The sequence below is a fragment of the Bidens hawaiensis genome, unplaced genomic scaffold, assembly GCF_021521415.1.
Source record: "Bidens hawaiensis isolate Kalapana, Puna unplaced genomic scaffold, B.hawaiensis_p1.1 tig00000055_1, whole genome shotgun sequence".
Lineage (NCBI taxonomy): Eukaryota > Viridiplantae > Streptophyta > Magnoliopsida > Asterales > Asteraceae > Bidens > Bidens hawaiensis.
The window spans coordinates 8,740,475-8,758,867 of record NW_027491016.1 but is presented as its reverse complement, the minus strand read 5'-3'; the positions used below and the strand labels follow the sequence as shown (position 1 = coordinate 8,758,867).

At 35.3% G+C, this 18,393-nt stretch overlaps 2 protein-coding genes and 1 non-coding gene across 3 annotated transcripts; 1 reads left to right on the top strand and 2 right to left on the bottom strand.

Annotated features, from left to right (window-relative positions):
• Nucleotides 1-3,923: 3,923 nt before the first annotated feature.
• TRNAR-CCG (transfer RNA arginine (anticodon CCG)) lies at nucleotides 3,924-3,996 on the bottom strand. The gene has a single exon. It is a non-coding gene; the product is annotated as a tRNA-Arg (tRNA).
• Nucleotides 3,997-11,526: 7,530 nt separating this feature from the next.
• On the top strand, nucleotides 11,527-14,723 carry LOC143546033 (uncharacterized). Its single transcript, XM_077037805.1, has 7 exons — nucleotides 11,527-11,878; nucleotides 12,053-12,112; nucleotides 12,209-12,457; nucleotides 13,477-13,553; nucleotides 13,645-13,721; nucleotides 14,277-14,409; nucleotides 14,490-14,723. Exons 1-7 carry the CDS (start codon nucleotides 11,527-11,529, stop codon nucleotides 14,643-14,645), a joined length of 1,104 nt encoding a protein of 367 aa, XP_076893920.1. The 3' UTR covers nucleotides 14,646-14,723.
• Nucleotides 14,724-14,914: 191 nt separating this feature from the next.
• On the bottom strand, nucleotides 14,915-17,899 carry LOC143545945 (uncharacterized). The gene is made up of 3 exons (XM_077037734.1): nucleotides 17,516-17,899; nucleotides 16,209-16,610; nucleotides 14,915-15,559 (listed from the first exon to the last, which is right to left on the bottom strand). Exons 1-3 carry the CDS (start codon nucleotides 17,897-17,899, stop codon nucleotides 15,017-15,019), a joined length of 1,329 nt encoding a protein of 442 aa, XP_076893849.1. The 3' UTR covers nucleotides 14,915-15,016.
• Between the last annotated feature and the right edge of the window lie 494 nt (nucleotides 17,900-18,393).

Here is an 18,393-nt window from a genome sequence, read left to right as displayed (position 1 = left end):
AAAACATGATTTAACTTTATTATAAAAAAAAGTAATATGAGTTGGGAAAAGGTAAGGAGGTTGAAGGCGACAAGTGTGGACGGTAGGGAGGGTGGGTCATGTGAGTCGTAGTGGAAATGAGAATTTTGTGTAAAGATCTTGCTATTTCGGTTTCTATCATTTCCTTTTAATGTTTTCATGTATTTATGTTTTACTTAAGAAAAAGTTTCACCAAAATAGTTAATAATTTAATATATGAGATGCAAATACTTGTATTTGTAAATTTTTACCGTGGTTGATTTATAGGTACAAATTGTCAGATTGTATAAAGGTAAAAGATCCAATACAATAATGTTTTATTATACATTACATACAAGACAACCTATATCTATGAAAATCAATCCATGAACTCACTTCATGATTTCCAAATCGTTAATCTATATCCAATTAGTCATTAATTCATCCAAACAAATAGATCTGGATCATCAATTGATCAATTTTTTACTAGTTCTTAAAAAATAAAACTTTTTTGAGCGTAATTATGAAAAAAAAACATATCTGGATTTGAGCGTAATTCACGTACATACTGAAAAGTGATTATTATACAGTAACCCTTTCCAAGAGAATTACATAAAACCAGATTTATGATTGTGATTTTGTTGCATTTTTAAGGTTTATAGGAAACAAATAAGAGTTTGTTACAAACACTTTCCTTGTGTAGCCAAGACCCGCTGCACGAGATATACCGAACAATTAGTTTTAGAAAAAATAATAATCTAAATCATTTTCCATTAAATGCACTAAAAATATGTACAGATAAAAACATGTCTAAAGCATGAATACATAGTCACATACAAACACAGACACAACAGTTGGAAACACGATAATAATATAGTGATCGGTTATAAATGAGAAACTTATTGAAAATATAAGTCGCAAGACACGAAATATGTGATCCACAAATTTGTGAACTTTCATCATAGTCCACGTTTTTGGGTAAAAATCTGTAATAATGGGCCCATTTTAGGTCTTTTCGCTTTCCTTCTTTTAAAAGTATATTTTTTTTTGAACGGCGACTTTCTCAGTTAAGTGATAACGCGATCGCATTCGCGGCCCCATCACTCTCGGTCCAGACTATGTTGACATTATCGGGACCCACGCTGGAACCTAAGGATCATTTGGCATTCCCAGTAAAACCCCTGCTCACCCCGCCCGAAGGCACGACATGTTTTATGCATCAGGGAAAATCCGGTCGGCATCAGGGATCGAACCCGGGTCTCCCCGTGTCTTCCCATCCTTTGTCTGACAGGTTCTTTTAAAAAGTATTAAAATGATTTTTATTGTAAGTTAATAATGATAATAATAATAATAATAAAGTTGTATTTTAATAAATTTTAGCTAAAAAAGCAAGGGGGTCTTGGAACCGGCTTGTTGATATAAACTTGAGCCTGCTTGTCGAATGATGGTGGAAGTTCAAAACACAATCGGTTTGCATTAATCGTCAGGCCTGACTCATAGGGTGGGGTAGGGAGGTCAACGGCCCAAGACTCAACTGTCATTTTTTATAATTGCATAATATTAGTAGTTAAAAAAGAATTACCATCATTAAATTATCAATAGGAGTAATTTTTATAATCGCATAATACTAGTAGTTAAAAGAAATTTTTGAACGAACAATAGGATTGGTGGTTCATTGGTAAAGACAAAACATTTAAAAACATCAAGGGGTTGAAGAGTTTTTAATTCAAGCCTCCTGCATGATAGAAATTCGTCGTTAAAAATATTAAGAATGATTTAAGTTGTAGTGTTTTTTAAAGAAATATTTATAGGATTTAATATTGATAATTACTTTACTGTCATTAACAAATAAAAATAAATAGGCGAAGGTTACATGAAATCAAATTAAAATTATAGTTGAAGTATTCAAATTATCACAATATAAATACGCATTGAGCCTTCCTTGCTTTCTTCCTATTTTATGGTGCATGGTACGTGCTTGACGGTTCTTGTAAAACGAAATGGATTTATTTATTGGATTAAAAGCTAAACATAATTAGCAAGATATAAGTTAGTAGCTTGACACCCGTGTATTAAACATGTACACGGATAAACTGTTAACGGTTAAGCAAAATACAGTAAACAATACTATTAGCATATATTATTAACAGAATTATAATTAAAATTAAAATTAAAATTATAAGAATTAAAAAACAAAGACCGTTGCAAATAAGAAAAAATTTTGTTGTAGCATTTGTTGTTGTATTAGACTATATGTTATTGTAAACAATACAACTCTCATATATTATGTATGTTAATAGAATTACAATTTACCAATAAAATTACATGAATTAAAAACATAGACTACACAAATATGTTACAAATAAGAAAAAAAGAAAAAATTTCTTGTATACTACATTTGTTGTATAAAAATTTTTCTTGTATACTAGATTTGTTGTTGTATTGGACTATTGGTTAATTTACCTTGTTTATCAGTAAGAAAAATCTTTATATCGTGTCTACTTGTAACTCTTACTAATTCCACATATAGTTGTTAATGTGAGAAAGCAGGTTCTTTCAAGAATAGGCCAATCTTCTAAAGTGATTAACCTTAGCTTTTGTTTATTGCCATTACAAAGCAATCTGCTAATGGAAAATGCTATCTTGGAAATTTAAATGCAAGTTTATTATCTGTATGTGTCAATGCTATTTTTGAGATATAACTCTATACCCAATATTAGTTTATGAAACAATCTTAGACTTCTTTAATGACACGAGGGTGGAAAGGGGTAGTGGGTTGAGCTGGGTGTGTGCCCCTCCCTCAAATTGGGTTGCATAGAGTAGAATTGAATTGAAATAGTTGGTACAATATTATTGGTTGGCTGATGAAATTAATATATGCTGTAATTTTAATGTTGAATGGTGGTCACAACTCACAATAAGACATATTTCTTTGGCGCAACTTCCAGTTTTGCAAGTTATATGTTTCTTTTCATATATACTCGCATTGTATAAGCATTGCTGATTCATTATATGGTTTTGATTATAGTTTTTCTACATTGGAATTCGAGTGAGTGGAAGTATGGAAGGGGCACAAACGCTAGAGCTAGTCAGCTACAACCTAACAAATAAAAACTATGAGATAAAAATATGCTTTGCTCTTGATGAGAGTCGAACTCAAGACCTCCCGCTTACTAAACGGGTGCTCTAACCAACTGAGTTACAACTTACAAGAGCTGTCTGCAATAAATCAATGTTCTGTATTGAAGAAATTATAGAAAGCACATGTAGAAATGGTTATATTATGAGGCTCGATAAATATTCCAGAAATTGTGTTACAAAATACCATCTCTTTGTTGGATAAGTTACTTGATTATCTATTTATGTAATGCGTCAATTTTCACAAGTTACTTGATACCGTCTCCTTTGGTGGGCTTAGGGAGTAGTGGTTTCGCGGTCGGTCAAGCCGCATTAAAAGCTGCTTCAGGTAAGGTGGCAAAACATGAAAAGGCGTGTCTTGACAACCAACATGTATTTATTCCTTTTGCTTTTGACACTTTTGGTTTCCTCGCGCCTGAAGCTGTGGAGCTACTTACCCGTGTTCAGCGGGTCATGCATAGTAACGTTATGACTCCAAGATCAGCAAATATAGTTTTTAAAAAATTGGGTTTTGCGATTCAAAAAGGGGTAGCGGCGCAGCTTGTTGCCCGCTTGCCTTCTGTTTCGATGTAATCCAATAAACAATCAATAAATTTATTATCATATTCGGATTAATACGAACTTTTTATTAGAAGTTTAACTTTCATATACTTTTTAAAAACTTTTGTAATGTCACTTATGCTTTTGAACTTACTTACATGATTACTTACTAAGAACTAAGAGTCTAAGACCACAAAAAGCAACAAAGCATCAGTAAAATGGTAGAATTAGAATAAAAATATTTAAACCGATCACGATGGGACTCGAACCCACAATCTCCCGCTCCGGAGGCGAGCGCCTTATCCATTAGGCCACGCGATCTTTTTGCTTTATTTTTCTGTTTCATTAACTAAAAGTGAGCATAATTGGAAAAGGACTAATAAAATTCAAATACTTTTGGAAAAACTGAAAAGAATTTTCATACACTGGATATCTACAAGAGAGAGTTTAAACGCTAAATAAATCAAACTGATCGAAATGTGTATGCATAATGTATTATATCTATCATATTTGAATGCAATAGAGGTTAGATCAAGAGAAAATCATGTCACGATACATTAATTTCAAGTTATAAGTTATTATATGACAATATCCATGTATATATCAAACAAATGTTACTGATAACAAATTGTATTTCATGTATATGTCGAATCGCCGTCACTAATGATGGCTGTCATCATATTAGCGTTAAGACTCGCTAGCTTCATGGCTATTGGTAGAATTCACATATGCATCTATATGCATCTACTGTTTTAACATCTCTTTATTGCTATTGTCTGAATTCACATATACACTATTCTTAACATCTAAGGTCTTCTTGAATAAAAATGCTAACAAGTTTGGCCTTATATAGGTAGTCAACTTTCAAAAATTTTAGGGGCGGTCATTAAGAATACCTATAAACTTTCATTGTATTAGCACTACTAAACTTTGTTTTTGCGTGATTAGATCTATAAACTTCTATAGCTTAAAAAAAAGAAAGGAAAAAAAAACCCTTTTAATAAAGTTTAAGATCTCAGCATGCAAAAGACTATTTCATCAACTTTTGAAAGGCTTAGGGATTTAGTTATACAAAAAAAAAGGTTTTAAATTGATAATTAAGTGCAAGAATTGAAAATTGAACTATTAACTAAAGAAGGTAAAGTGTTTCAATCAAAATATAGTCTAGGGATTATACACAAATGCAACAAAAGTTCATGGTCTTTTCAACAATTGCCTAAAAAAGCCCTTATAGATTGTACGTGTGTGGGTTAAACTACTATTGTTCAGATCACCGTTGATTCACGGTCTAGGTTGAAGCAAAAAAACAAAGAAAATGATACATAAAGAGCATATAGTGATGTAGCCTAAAGCGTCCACAAACGCATCTAGTCATCTGATATATCAACAACACCCACAAACATACATAGAAACTTTTCCCAAGTATTATTATTCCTTCCCACAAACATCCTTATAATGTCTACATCACCACCGTTTACTTCGAAACCACAAAAAAGGTTAACACACCCAAGTTCGTAGTTATCGATTGCTAGATAGACCATTACTAAAAACATCAACGACAGTGAAATGCAACAATCTATGTGGAGATTTGTCTTTTAGTACCATGTCACCAATTTATGGACTGAATAATTATGGATGGTTTTCACTAGACATGAAGATATAATCTGGTTTGTGAACCGAATTGTTTATTAACCCAAATCGAATCCAGTCCTGGTTTCAAATGGGACCATCTGTTTGAGAACTCCTCCGTTGAAACTAGTTAAAAATAACCCGAACTAGTTTCAAGTCGAATTAATACTTTATACAAGTTGCAAGCAAGGATAATAATTTGGGTACGAGTGGTAACTTTGCTAATAAAATAAGTCGGGGTTTAGTTATACTCGGGCTGTTCAGGGGCCAAATGCCTAAACGAACATATTTGAAGTGCTCTACGCTCCCGTTTGTGCGGTTAATTGGGCTGTTGATCTTTCAGGGCCGGCTTTGAGAAAGCAAAAAAAAATTTGGGCCGAAGATGAATTTTTTTTTGTGCCTTAAATAAATGAGTATTTTGTTGGGTTTAAAAAATTTAATTTTGATATGGACTTACTTGGTTATAATTTAGGTTGTGTAAAAAACATTTGTATAAAAATAGGATCAAACATGTCTCAAATGAGACTAGAACCCATAACCTTTTGGTTGGACGTAACAACCCTTTGCCACTAGACCAAGCTAGTGGTTATGTAATTGAGTTTAAACACTAAATATACATATTACTTTAATAAAAATACATATAATGAAAAAAATAGCAACTATGAACTTCTCCTCGTTAAGCGGTTCACCGAAGATAAACGAATCATTCCTGATCAATCTTCTGTATCGATCATGATCATAGATCTCGGCTGTAGTGCTTGTTGGGTTAATACCAAATCTACTGTATAGTGAGTTCATCAGGGTCTTGTACACATAGGATAAAGCTTCATTACCAGCTTTCTTAGCTTCTAACCTACTTGAATATAGTGAGCTAACAAACTCCTTGAAAGGGCTTTCCCTTTCCTCATAGATGTAGCCTGAGAGTGGGAGCACGGTGTAGCCAAGATCTCTTGCATACTTTAATTCTTCGCTATAGTAAACACCTAGAAATTCACCTGTTGGAAAGACCAGTGTCTCGTTCTTTTCCCGATAGGGAAGAAAGGGTTTATTGATTGTCTTCGGACAGACCACATAAGCCTCTATAAAGCCACACAAACTATCTAAATCCTTGTCTTTTAGATCTCCACGGGTCTAACGGAGTGTCGGGCCTGTGGCTGTCGACCACCCAGCCACACCTTATGGTCGGCCTTGCCATATTTTTTGGGAATGAACTTCAATTTGAGTGTTAAACATAATAAATTGGTGGTTGAAAATGTCAAAATTAAACGGTCGGATCCTATGGCAGTGGAGGAGATTATTGATGATCATAATTCATATGATTGAAGAACATCTCCGAGATGATGGGCTTGATGATTCGGAGGGTGTTGTTAAGGATTGTCCTACGGCATGTGACAACACACCAAGGAGGTTGATGCTATGATTAGGCATGTGACAGCGTGGAGATGAACTTTAAGGGCATGGAAGATCTTATTTGCAAGGTTATAAAAGACGTATAAAGCTCTAGACTGATGTTTAGTTAACAAGGTCACTTTGCTTTTGTTGGTTGTTTGTCTTGGGGTTTTTGCTAGTTTTCCACTAGCTTTTTATGAAATATGTCGTTCAAAAAATAAATAAATAAATAAATAAAGGTAAGAGGATATTTATCAAATAATAAGCACATAATGTCAAATAAAAATACTTCCAAAATGATATTTCATTCAAACCATGCAATAACCACACATATTAACTAAAAATGTCATATGAAATAAGCACATAATCAATCCATATATTAAATAAAAAATGTCATCTATACGGGAAGACAAGCAAAATATACATGCATGCATGCGTATATACATACGTACGTACATAAAAATAAAAAACACCATCTTGTTCATGACAAAAACAAAACTTATAAGAGGAAAACTGGACTTTTTTGATCAATGTACATTCACGATAAGCAGATTAACCTTTGTTTAAACTAATTAGGCCTGCAAACGAAGCAAACGTTTAGCAAACTGTTCGTGAACCTTTCAGTAGGAAGTTCGTTTATGCTCGTTTATTTAATAAATGAATGAACATGAATAAAAAATTCGTGTTCGTTTAATTAGTTTAACGAACATGAACGTTCATTTATGTTCGTTTACATATTAATAGAAATTAGTTATTTATTATCTAGATGAGTTATCTACTTAATGGTTATACATTTGTTGGCTAAACATTTTTGTTTTAAAATATTGTTTTACTAAAGAATCTATAAATTTATTACTCAAATAATACAAATTATAAATACTATCTTATTAAAACATAAATTTGTATGTTGTGACTTGTGAGTACTTGCGCATGTATTGCTTCAGTGATATAAAATATTGTTGGCTAAACATTTTTGTTTTAAAATATTGTTTTACTAAAGAATCTATAAATTTATTACTCAAATAATACAAATTATAAATACTATCTTATTAAAACATAAATTTGTGTGTTGTGACTTGTGAGTACTTGAGCATGTATTGCTTCAGTGATTTATTATGTTTTACCACTTGTACTTGTGTGATTAGTTTGCAACCATTGACCGTAAGAGCTATGATGATCAATTAAGACCATGCCCGAAAATGAGGGGTGTAGGTAAAGGAAAAGATAAAGGGCATACATTACGTTTGGCTGCTTGGAACGTAGGATCCCTAAATGGTAAGTTGCTAGAGTTGGTAGATGTGCTTAAAAGGCGTAGGATTCATATAGCATGCCTTCAAGAGACTAGATGGAAAAGGAATAAAGGAATGGAGTGTAACGGGTATAAGTTGTGGTACTCGGGTTCTGAAGGAGCTAAGAATGGGGTGGGGTATAGTGGCTAAGGAACTTCACACTAGTGTGGTAGAGGTGATAAGGCATAATGATAGGATTATGGTGCTAAGATTAGTACTAGGGGAGGAAGTAGTCAGTAGTTTTCGCTTATGCACCACATGTCGGACTAGGGGATCAGGAAAAGAGAGAATTTTGGGATTGCTTAGACGTAGTTGTGAGGGGAATACCTAGAGATGAGAAGATTTGTATAGGAGGTGATTTCAATGGACACATTGGCAAGGATAGCAATGGCTTTCAAGCCATACATGGGGGTTTCGGTTTTGGTGATAGGAATGAGACTAGGCTAGATCTTCTAGACTTTGCGGTGCCTCATAATCTAGGTATTGTAAACCCGTTCTTTAAGAAAAGAGAATCTCATTTGATAGCCTTTAGTAATGGGGGATGCAACACGCCAATCGACTATATATTGTTAAGGTAAGGAGACCGGCGTTAGTGGAAGGACTGCAAGGTGATACCAGGGGAGATATTCGTGATTCAGCATCGACTGTTGGTGGCAGATATAGGCTTCAAAAATAATTTGACGAAACGAGAGAGGAAATGCGCTCCGAGGATTAAATAGGGAAACTTCAAGGATGACATGCTTCCGTTGTTTAAGGGTAGGCTTATCTCGTCGAACTTGTTTAGACTAGATGGGGACTCGAATCAGATGTGGGAGACTATGGAGACAAAGATTACTCACGTGGCGAAGGAGACTCTCGGGGTTACAACAGGAAAGAAAGGTGGGCATAAGGAGTCTTGGTGGTGGAATGAGGTTGTACGAGACAAGATTAAGGAATAACAAGAAAGCTTTAGGGAGTTTATGAGTTACACGAATGAGTTACACGGATACTTGTTAAGGAACAAGACATCAAGCTTAGATGACAAACTTATTTCCATAACCTTTTCAACAATGGGAGGGCCTGACAAGAAGAATACGATAGCACAACCACACAACAACAAAATAACTGCTACTGTCGACGTATCACACAGGAAGAGGTAAGGACTGCACTTAAGAGGATGGGAAGGGCTAAGGCAGTTGGCTTAGATAATATACCCATTGAGGTGTGGAAATTCCTGGGAGAGGAAGGGGTCGCGTGATTAACTAGATTGTTCAATATTATCTTCAAATCTGGTAAGATGCCAGATCATTGGAGGAGCAGCGTCGTAGTCCCTATTTATAAAAACAAATGAGATGCCCAATGTTGTGGGAACTATAGAGGTATCAAGCTACTAAGCCATACCATGAAGCTATGGGAAAGAGTTATTGAGGTTAGAGTTAGAAGGGAAAATCAAGTCACGGTTAACCAATTTGGTTTCATGCTAGGGCTGTCTACTACGGAGGAAATACGCATCCTTAGAAGGCTGATGGAAAAGTATAGGGAGAAGAAACATGATCTACATATGGTATTCATAGATTTAGAAAAGGCGTACGACAGTGTGCCACGCCAACTGCTTTGTGAAAGCCTAGAGGGTAGAGGGATTCTGGGGAAATACATAGAGATAATCATGGATATGTATGCCAAGACTGCAACTAGTGTCCGTGCGCCCCACGGGGGGATACTGAGAAATGACATAGTTCGGGAGAGATTAGGGGTGACTTGCATATCAAATAAGATAAAGGAGGGGATATTGGACATGTGAAGAGAAGACAGATGACGGCTCCTGTTAGATTGGTAGAAAATATTACTATAGAGGGGAGGAGGGGTAGGGGTAGACCCAAACTAAAGGTGCGTTTTTTATCCGTACCCGAATAACAAACCCAAATCGAAACGACCCGAGACCCAAATAACTCAACCCGAATTCACCCGAACCAATTAAACTCCTAACCCGAACCCGAGATAAAATATTCGGGTCAGTATTTGGGTTGAAATACCCAGATTTGGGTTGACCCGAATAACCCGAAGTATAATACATCAATGCATGTATCTCTAATTTTATAGGGTAGTTTAGCGGTGAAGTAGCACAGTGACCTTATGTATTCTTGTTCGGTTGTTCTCAAGACTCCAATTAATATTGGATCTATCACATCCCAATGTATTAATAACCATAAAGCATGTAGAGAATGTATATTCAATTTAAAAACTTAAATAGTATAGTATTTAAACCAATATTTATTGGGCATGTTTCTTCAATCTACACAAATATTAATCCACATGCTACAACACTCCATCTCGTCTAATGCATTCTTGTATGATAAATTTCATGTTTTGCTAAATAATATATGCTATTGTTGAATATGGTTGTATATTATGGTTTTATAACAGATTGGAATATGGTTTTTTAATTTATGATATTTTAAAGGTGGATTTTTTTTTAATTTGTTAAACCCGAAACCCAACCCGAATTTACCCAACCCGTATAACCCGAAACCCGAACAAACCGAACTTATTTGGGTCGGTTCTTGGGTCAAATGGTTTTGAGCTCAACCCGAACAACCCGACCCAAACAACCCGAAACCCGAATAAATAACCCGAAGAACACCCCTAACCCAAACTGACTTGGGATGAGAGGATTAGACATGATTTGATAGATATGCACCTCTCCGAGGATATGGTTGAGGATAGAAATTCTTGAAGATATATGATTAAGGTTAAAGACCTCTAGGGCAATGCATAGTTTTCTGTTAGAAATGTATTTTAGGGTTTTTCTTTCCCTTTTTATGTTTTGTGTTGCTTTGTTTTTTGGTCATGTTTTCTTCTTGCTTTTAATTCAATCTAATGTAATATGTTTAAGTATTCATCTATTTATTTGCAAGGTCCGAATGATATACTATTATAATATTTTATTTTTTTACCTTATTTTATAGTGTTTCAATATCTATCACTATTATCAACTTTTTCATGTATTTATTTAATACTAGACTACTATTATTAGTATTATTATAACATATTAATTTGTTAATTTTTTCCTTTCCTATATAGGGGTCTAGTGCTACACTTATGTTTCCTTTTATACGGCTTCATACATTTACTTTTAGAGCTGGAGGTCTCTCTGGAAGCAACATTTCTATTCTTTGGATAGAGGCACGGTTCGTCTACATCCTACCCTCCCAGACCCTGTTAATAGCTTTGCTATTGGTGAGATTTTTACTGGGTACATTGTTGTTGTTTGTTTATATTTATTTGTGTTTAATTACACTTCGTCATATATGCTCATTTACGTTTGTTTATTTTTATTCAATTATGTTAATTTATGTTTGTAAACTGTTCGTTTAGTATTTATACAAACGAACATAAGCGAACACGAATACAAACACAAAATATGTGCTCGATTGAGTATTTGTTTAAAGTTAAATAACGAACTTGTTCGTGTCCGTTCGGTTCGCTCTCCATGGTTCGGGTTTGGGTAAAAAGCAGCATAAACCTTGAAATGATTTATTTATCCACCACACAGGTCTCTCCTTGAATGGCGATGATTTATCTCCGGTGTAGTCCATTTTCCGGCCCATACAACTCCTTCCACTGGAATCAACTTCCGTTGAAACTCCGGCAACGTTCACGGCCCAGAGCCCTGACGGAATGGAGAGAGTACGAAGAGGCCGTTAAGGAGAAAGACCTGGGCAGAGCTCTTCGTTTCCTCCAGGACATCCCGCAGCCGCCTACTGATGATAACCCCTTGGGATTGGTGGAGCTGCAGAGAGATTGGGAGGTGCTGGATACATGCTTAAATGCCGATGATTTGAGGCTTGTTGCTGCTGCTTATGCTTTCCTCAAGGATAAGGGCTTCTTAAATCATTTCGCAAAGTACCGCAGCATCGGTAATAATATTATTTCCCAACATTCCATTTAATCATCGTCTCTTAGCTTCTAAACAAGTTCCCAGTTGTAGCTCTTGTTCTATAAAGAGTTTAGATAGAATGCTTTATATACAATCATGCATATCTCCATTACCCATAGAATTTAAGACTTTGTTTTAAACTTGAGAGAATCAGTTCTTGAGGGACCAAGAGATGTTACTCCAACTGTTTTGAAGTCTTCAACTGGGTTGGAAGGTATGCAATCCCTTTGAAACTTGCATGATCTGTGTCATTGTTTGTTCATCTCTTAACTGCAATAGATTGAAACAAGTTTTATACTTGATGGTACAGTTTCCAAACTTTCACCAAAGAAATGGGGTCTTTCTACAAGCTCTAGTGTTGTTCTGGCTGCATTTTTTGCTGGATTATCATATCTGGTTGACCATGGAGTTGACCTCCGACCACAGCTGGCGGCAATATTGGGTTTAGCAATGGCAGACTCCATATTTCTTGGTGGCACATGTTTAGCCCAGATAACAAGTTATTGGCCTCCATACAAGCGGCGTATTCTTGTACATGAAGCAGGACATCTTCTTGTTGGTGAGTATTAATCTGTAATATTATTATTTTCTAATGTTAAAGAATTGTGTTATGTTAATGATTAAAGAATTGTGTTATGTTAAAGAATTTTCTATATTAAAGAATTATTTTCTAGATAGTGATGTGGCCCATCGAGTTTAGGTAGGATGGTGTAGATGGAGAGCAGCCACAGGTGTATTGTACGATAGGAGATTCCCAACTAAACTAAAGGGAAAATTTTATAGGGTCGCAGTTAGATCTGCAATGCTATATGGAACAGATTGCTGGGCCATCAAGAAGGCACAAGTGCGGAAGATGGAGGTAGCAGAGATGAGAATGCTACGCTGGATGTGTGGGTAGACAAGGTTAGACTGTATAAGAAACGATGTGTTTCGGGAGAGATTAGGGGTAGCTAACAAATCAAACAAGATAAGAGAAGGGAGACTGAGATGGTTTGGACATGTGAAGAGAAGATAGACGACGAATCTTGTTAGATCCATAGAAAACATTACTATAGAGGGGGAGGAAGGGTAGAGGCCGACCTAAATTGACTTGGGATGAGAGGATTAGGCATGATTTGCTAGATCTAAACCTCTCCCAGGACATGGTTGAGGATAGGAATTCTTGGAGATGTAGAATTAAGGTTAAGGACTTTTAGAGAGAAAGTAATACCTTAGGAGCTTCTCTTTACCTTATTTTTGTCACACGCCATTATGTTATTTTCTTGTCATATTATGTATTTCTTATTTGCATTTTATTCTTATTATTTCTATCTATTTATGCGTTATTATGTGTTATTTGTATTACTATTGTTATATTATTGTTGAACTTTGATTTCCTTTTATACTCCCTCATACATATGGTTTTTAGAGCTGAGTGTCTCTGGAAGCCACCTCTCTATTCTATTGGATAGAGGTACGGTGTGTCTACATCCCACCCTCCCCGGACCCTACTTATAGCTTTGCTATTGGTGGGATTCCACTGGGTATGATTGATTGATTGATTGATAATGATTAATTTCCTGTTTTTGGAAATTGTAGCTTATCTAATGGGATGCCCCATTCGAGGGGTAATTTTAGATCCAATTGTTGCAATGCAGATGGGGATTCAAGGGCAGGTATTCTAATATTAGAATTTTACCTGCAATTTTTTTTTTGTAAGAAGTTAATTGGAGCGTTGATGGCATAATTGTAATTTCAACTGTGCAGGCAGGAACACAGTTTTGGGATGAGAACCTTCAAAACGAGCTTGCTGAGGGCCGACTCACCGGTGTTGCCTTTGACAGGTGCTTCTTTATTTATGTAATTAATGTTTCAACATTGACACATATACACACGCTCATACATATAATCATTTAAGTATCAAAATTAACGCAATAGGTACAAGTGTTCATTGGTTCTTGTGGGTTTCCACATAAAATTGGTTGAATGACCCTCTATATCTATGTGTATGTGTCTAGAAATCTCTCTATATACACACACACATATGTATATGCATAATATTATGTATATATACACATACACACATATCAACATATGTAAAAGGGCAAACCAACATATAATTTATCACCAAATTTATTAATTACTTGTAAATTAATGATTTGGTACTGGTTGATGCTATATAGATGTCACGTAAGTGAAAATTATTAAAAACAAATTTATTTACAAGTTTGAAAAAAATTATCTTTTTTTTTGTTGGAAGAGTTCGTATTTTAAAATGAATTATTAAATGTCGCATCAGATGCCACAAGGCGTATACGTATACATAATATAATGTAACTTGCTTGCTAAAACTGAATGACTGATAATATAATTAGTTATCGTTTGCAAATTTTATTCAGATACTGCATGGTGCTATTTGGCGGGATAGCAGCCGAAGCTCTCGTTTATGGTGAAGCTGAGGGTGGAGAAAATGATGAAAATTTATTTAGAAGCATTTGTTTGCTTTTGGAACCACCATTATCTGTTGCTGAGGTAACCATTTGATCATTTCGGTCGTTTGCTCTTTGTAGATGATGATAATTGATTATGGTTTTGTTATTGTGTTGAAACAGATGTCGAATCAAGCAAGGTGGTCTGTTTTACAGTCGTATAATCTGTTGAAATGGCATAAACATGCACATAAAGCTGCTGTAAAAGCCCTTGAAAATGGCGGTAGTTTGAGTGTAGTTATTAGAAGTATTGAAGAAGCAATGGCTTCCAAAAGATGATTTGTTTTATAGAAAAGGGTATTAATATAAAAATATATAGTCTTAACATGTTTGTAAATAATTTAACACCCAAGTGGGTGGATTGTAGACAATTTTCTAAATCTGTAAATACGAGATATGTTTTAATCAGTTGAAATATTCAATCAGAAAGGCTTAATTGATCTCAATGCAGATTCTAAGTTCTGGGCGACTCGTCATTGGATGCGTTGGGTACTAATGCAACCCGGTTCGAATTAGCATAAAATAAACTTTTGAAAATAGTAACAATAGATGTAAAGTTGGATACATTTCCTTAAACTTAAATGAAAATAATAACATTCCCTATATATTAAACAAAGTTAAATGGATATAAATTCTGAGCTTCATACAATTTATTGGGAGGGCGGGAGGAACGAATGAGGCGATAGACCATGGATATTAAACGCAATATCATCAATGTTCCATAACTCTTCAAACCGAGTCCTATAAACATACGGTTGTTGGTCTTGTAAGCACAAGTCCGGAAACCGAAACACCGTGGCTACAGACCGTCCTTGGTGCGCCACCATCAAACCCTCTACCTCCTTATAATCTCCAATACTACTACCAATACTCGTTTCCCAATACATTACTTCTTCGATCATTTGATCATCAGAAAAGATGTTAGCATTGTTAATATTATCATACCCGACTATGGCTCGAGTGAGTTGTGAGTCCTCCATGTATACAAGAAGCCCGCTTTTTTGGCTGAAGTAACCATAAAGTACATGTCTTAACACCTCTACCATGATAGGGCCCGGTTCATGGTTTCGTGCAATTAAATCCTCTGTCGATGCACAGACTTTCAACACGAAACATTCTTCTTCTCCTATTTTCTTGTCCCCTAAACGTTCCGCCTTTGCAAATAACATAGCTGTGCTCTTTGGATCCAGCCCCTACAAGTTTTCATGATTTCATTAAACTCGTTAGTGAACTTATTGTCACACAAGACTGTGCACACAATTTAGAAGAAAACATTATATTTCTAAAATGGTTTCTTGCCATCTCGGCATATAAGGAAGGTCGAGTTTGGAACATTTTAGAAGGGTAAAATTGACATTTAGCTATTTTTAATCGTTTATAACAGTAGGATTAATCAAGTATGCCTAAATAGTTAAATAGCAAATGTTTCACCTCATTTGTGACACGATTAACATTATGAATGAAATAACAGAAAACCGTGAATATTCTAATTTGGGAAAGCCAAAACCAGACCCAAAATGATGAAATTTGGACACAAGTAATGCCCACTAAAAAGATGATTTTGTCATTGTTTACAGAACTAGACTGTACAGTAAGGTCCACTAATCGGACCGATGACATTGTAAATAATTTAAATAAATATTTACACTTTTGTTAAGTTAAATAAATAAAATATGAAGTCTAAGTAGTAAATAAGATTTTGGGGATAATTTTTTTAAGCCGGTTCACGGTTCACCCCTAACCAGAAAGGCAGAAACTAGTTACTAGTCCAATGCCCATTATGAAAACATTGGTTTTTCCATCTAGAATAACAATATGATCTCAATTGTGTAAAGAAGTGACCTGAATAATACGTCGTAAGGGGCGTTTTGGACCTTTCGCGATCTGTTTCCCAAGGGAAGGAGTGTGACTCCAAACAGTATCCCCATCACTGCCAGCCAAGACCTTATTGCCCGAAGAAAGTACGAGCTCAAGAGACCACATTCCGGGCACCATATGCCACAGAACAAAACAACCATTGACATTGTCAGTTTCATGTGACCGGCTGCCACTTTTGGTGACACTTTGTCCACGTATTGATGAAATCTCGGTTTCACAACATGTCATTTTAATGGTCCCTGTTGTGTACATGTTTTTATAGTAACCCGATTGCTGCGGATGATTGTGGGCCCCGGTTGACATCATCTTTAAGCACCCTGTTGCTGCTAAGTATTGCTGTATTATGTATTGTGCAGTAGACCTCTCCTACAAACATATATTGGGTTAGGACTTAGAAGTATGGACACTCCTTGAAACCCAAAATGAATAATAATTTATTAAACAACTTGCTTTCGAGTGGATATGTTTAACCCGCTTAATTGAACCGGTTATGTTTTATTTAACCTGTTTTCATTAGACATATCGACTGTCAACCTAAGTCAAACCATACAATCAACTCGTTTAAGTTTATAATAATAAAAAATTTACCACGGTCAACTTGTTAAGTCGCTTAAAACCAAAATAAACACATATTTTATCAGGGTCAATTTGTTTAATTTAAAATAAATAATATATTTTATAGGGTCAAGTTGGTAAACCGGTTTAAAAACTAGAATAAAAGATATACACTTTATCAGGGTCAATCAGTTTAACCCGTTTATTACAACTCAACTACCCGTTCAACCTATTTATTACAACTAGACAACCCGTTTAACTCATTATTACAACCCGGCAACCCACTTAACCCATTTACTACAATCCAACAACCCGTTCAACCCATCCACTTCAACAAGACAACCGTTTAACCCCATTTTAAACAACCAGACAATCAACTTAACCTGTTTACTACAACCCGTCTAACCCATTTACTACAAGAAGACAAGTGGTAACCCATTTAACCCATACATTACTATGCAACGACCCATATATTACAACCCACTTACAACATAACAAACCTATTTACATTTTACAACCCGTTTGATCAGTAGTTCATATTCAGGATAAGCTACAAAGAATATTATATTATAAGCTAATAATCTAATATGTATCAGTTAACATCTATAACCGACACACCAGTCATTTATAAAAACACTACTTTTTTTTAATTAATTATTATTTATATAAACTTGCATAAAGGAATGAGTAATATTTGTCAGAAAGATAGAACATACAAATGGAATATCTTTGATGCTGTACTGAAAATCATTGCTGCTGCTGCTGCAACAATTATTATCAACTGAAATAGGTGCAAGCGGGCATCCCAATACTCCCAGCAACAAAACCCTTGGATTATTATTATTATTATTATCATTCTGGTACTTTTCACTGACACCAATACCATTATCTTCTTGATCAGAATCATGACACTTTACTTTCGATGTTTTTGCGAGTCCTAACAGCGTTCTCCTCCGGCGGCTTTTTCTTTTGATCTCCTGCGGCTGATGGTTGCGGTACTGCGGCCATTCTGTTAAGGGAGACAGTGGTATGGGTATGGGTATCTGCTGCTGTTGTTGTTGTGTTGATCTTCTTTCGTTTGATTTAGTTGCAGCATCCATGTTGGTAAGTGTATCTATCTGGTTTGGAATGTGAAATCATGTGATTCTGAATGAAGAATAAAGATCATGTGTTGATCATTCAATGATTTGCTTTACGGGGAACAACAAAAGAGTAAAGCATCTGCTCAGCTCCCGAGGGACTGCGACTGCTCCCTCTCAATGGATTTCAAAACCCATCTCATGATGAAATATAGAGAAAATCCCCTAAATAGCCTATCAACGTACTAAAATTTCAACATTTTCTCCTAAACTTAATATTTTTTAAAATGGTTCTCTTTAACTCATCTTTGATCATGTATTAGGAAATCTAACACGTCTTTGACGACTTGTTAGCATAACACGTCGTCAAAGACACGTTGGATTTCTTAACACATGGTTAAAGACGCTAACACGTCGTCAAAGACGCGTTAGATTTTCTATCACATGGTTAAAGATGAGTTAGGCCTCCAAACACGTAGTCAAAGATATGTTAGCATCAAACGCGTAGTCGAAGA

Bases quoted from the DNA above. Each gene is read 5' to 3' on its own strand.
- LOC143546033 (XM_077037805.1), top strand. From the start codon at position 11,527: ATGGCGATGATTTATCTCCGGTGTAGTCCATTTTCCGGCCCATACAAC. The intron at 12,458-13,476 runs GTGAGTATTAAT...TGGAAATTGTAG, and splicing joins AGCAGGACATCTTCTTGTTG to CTTATCTAATGGGATGCCCC. The intron at 13,554-13,644 runs GTATTCTAATAT...TCAACTGTGCAG, and splicing joins AGATGGGGATTCAAGGGCAG to GCAGGAACACAGTTTTGGGA.
- LOC143545945 (XM_077037734.1), bottom strand. From the start codon at position 17,899: ATGGATGCTGCAACTAAATCAAACGAAAGAAGATCAACACAACAACAA. The intron at 16,611-17,515 runs GTATGTTCTATC...ATATGTTTGTAG, and splicing joins GCATCAAAGATATTCCATTT to GAGAGGTCTACTGCACAATA. The intron at 15,560-16,208 runs GTCACTTCTTTA...GAAAACTTGTAG, and splicing joins CCTTACGACGTATTATTCAG to GGGCTGGATCCAAAGAGCAC.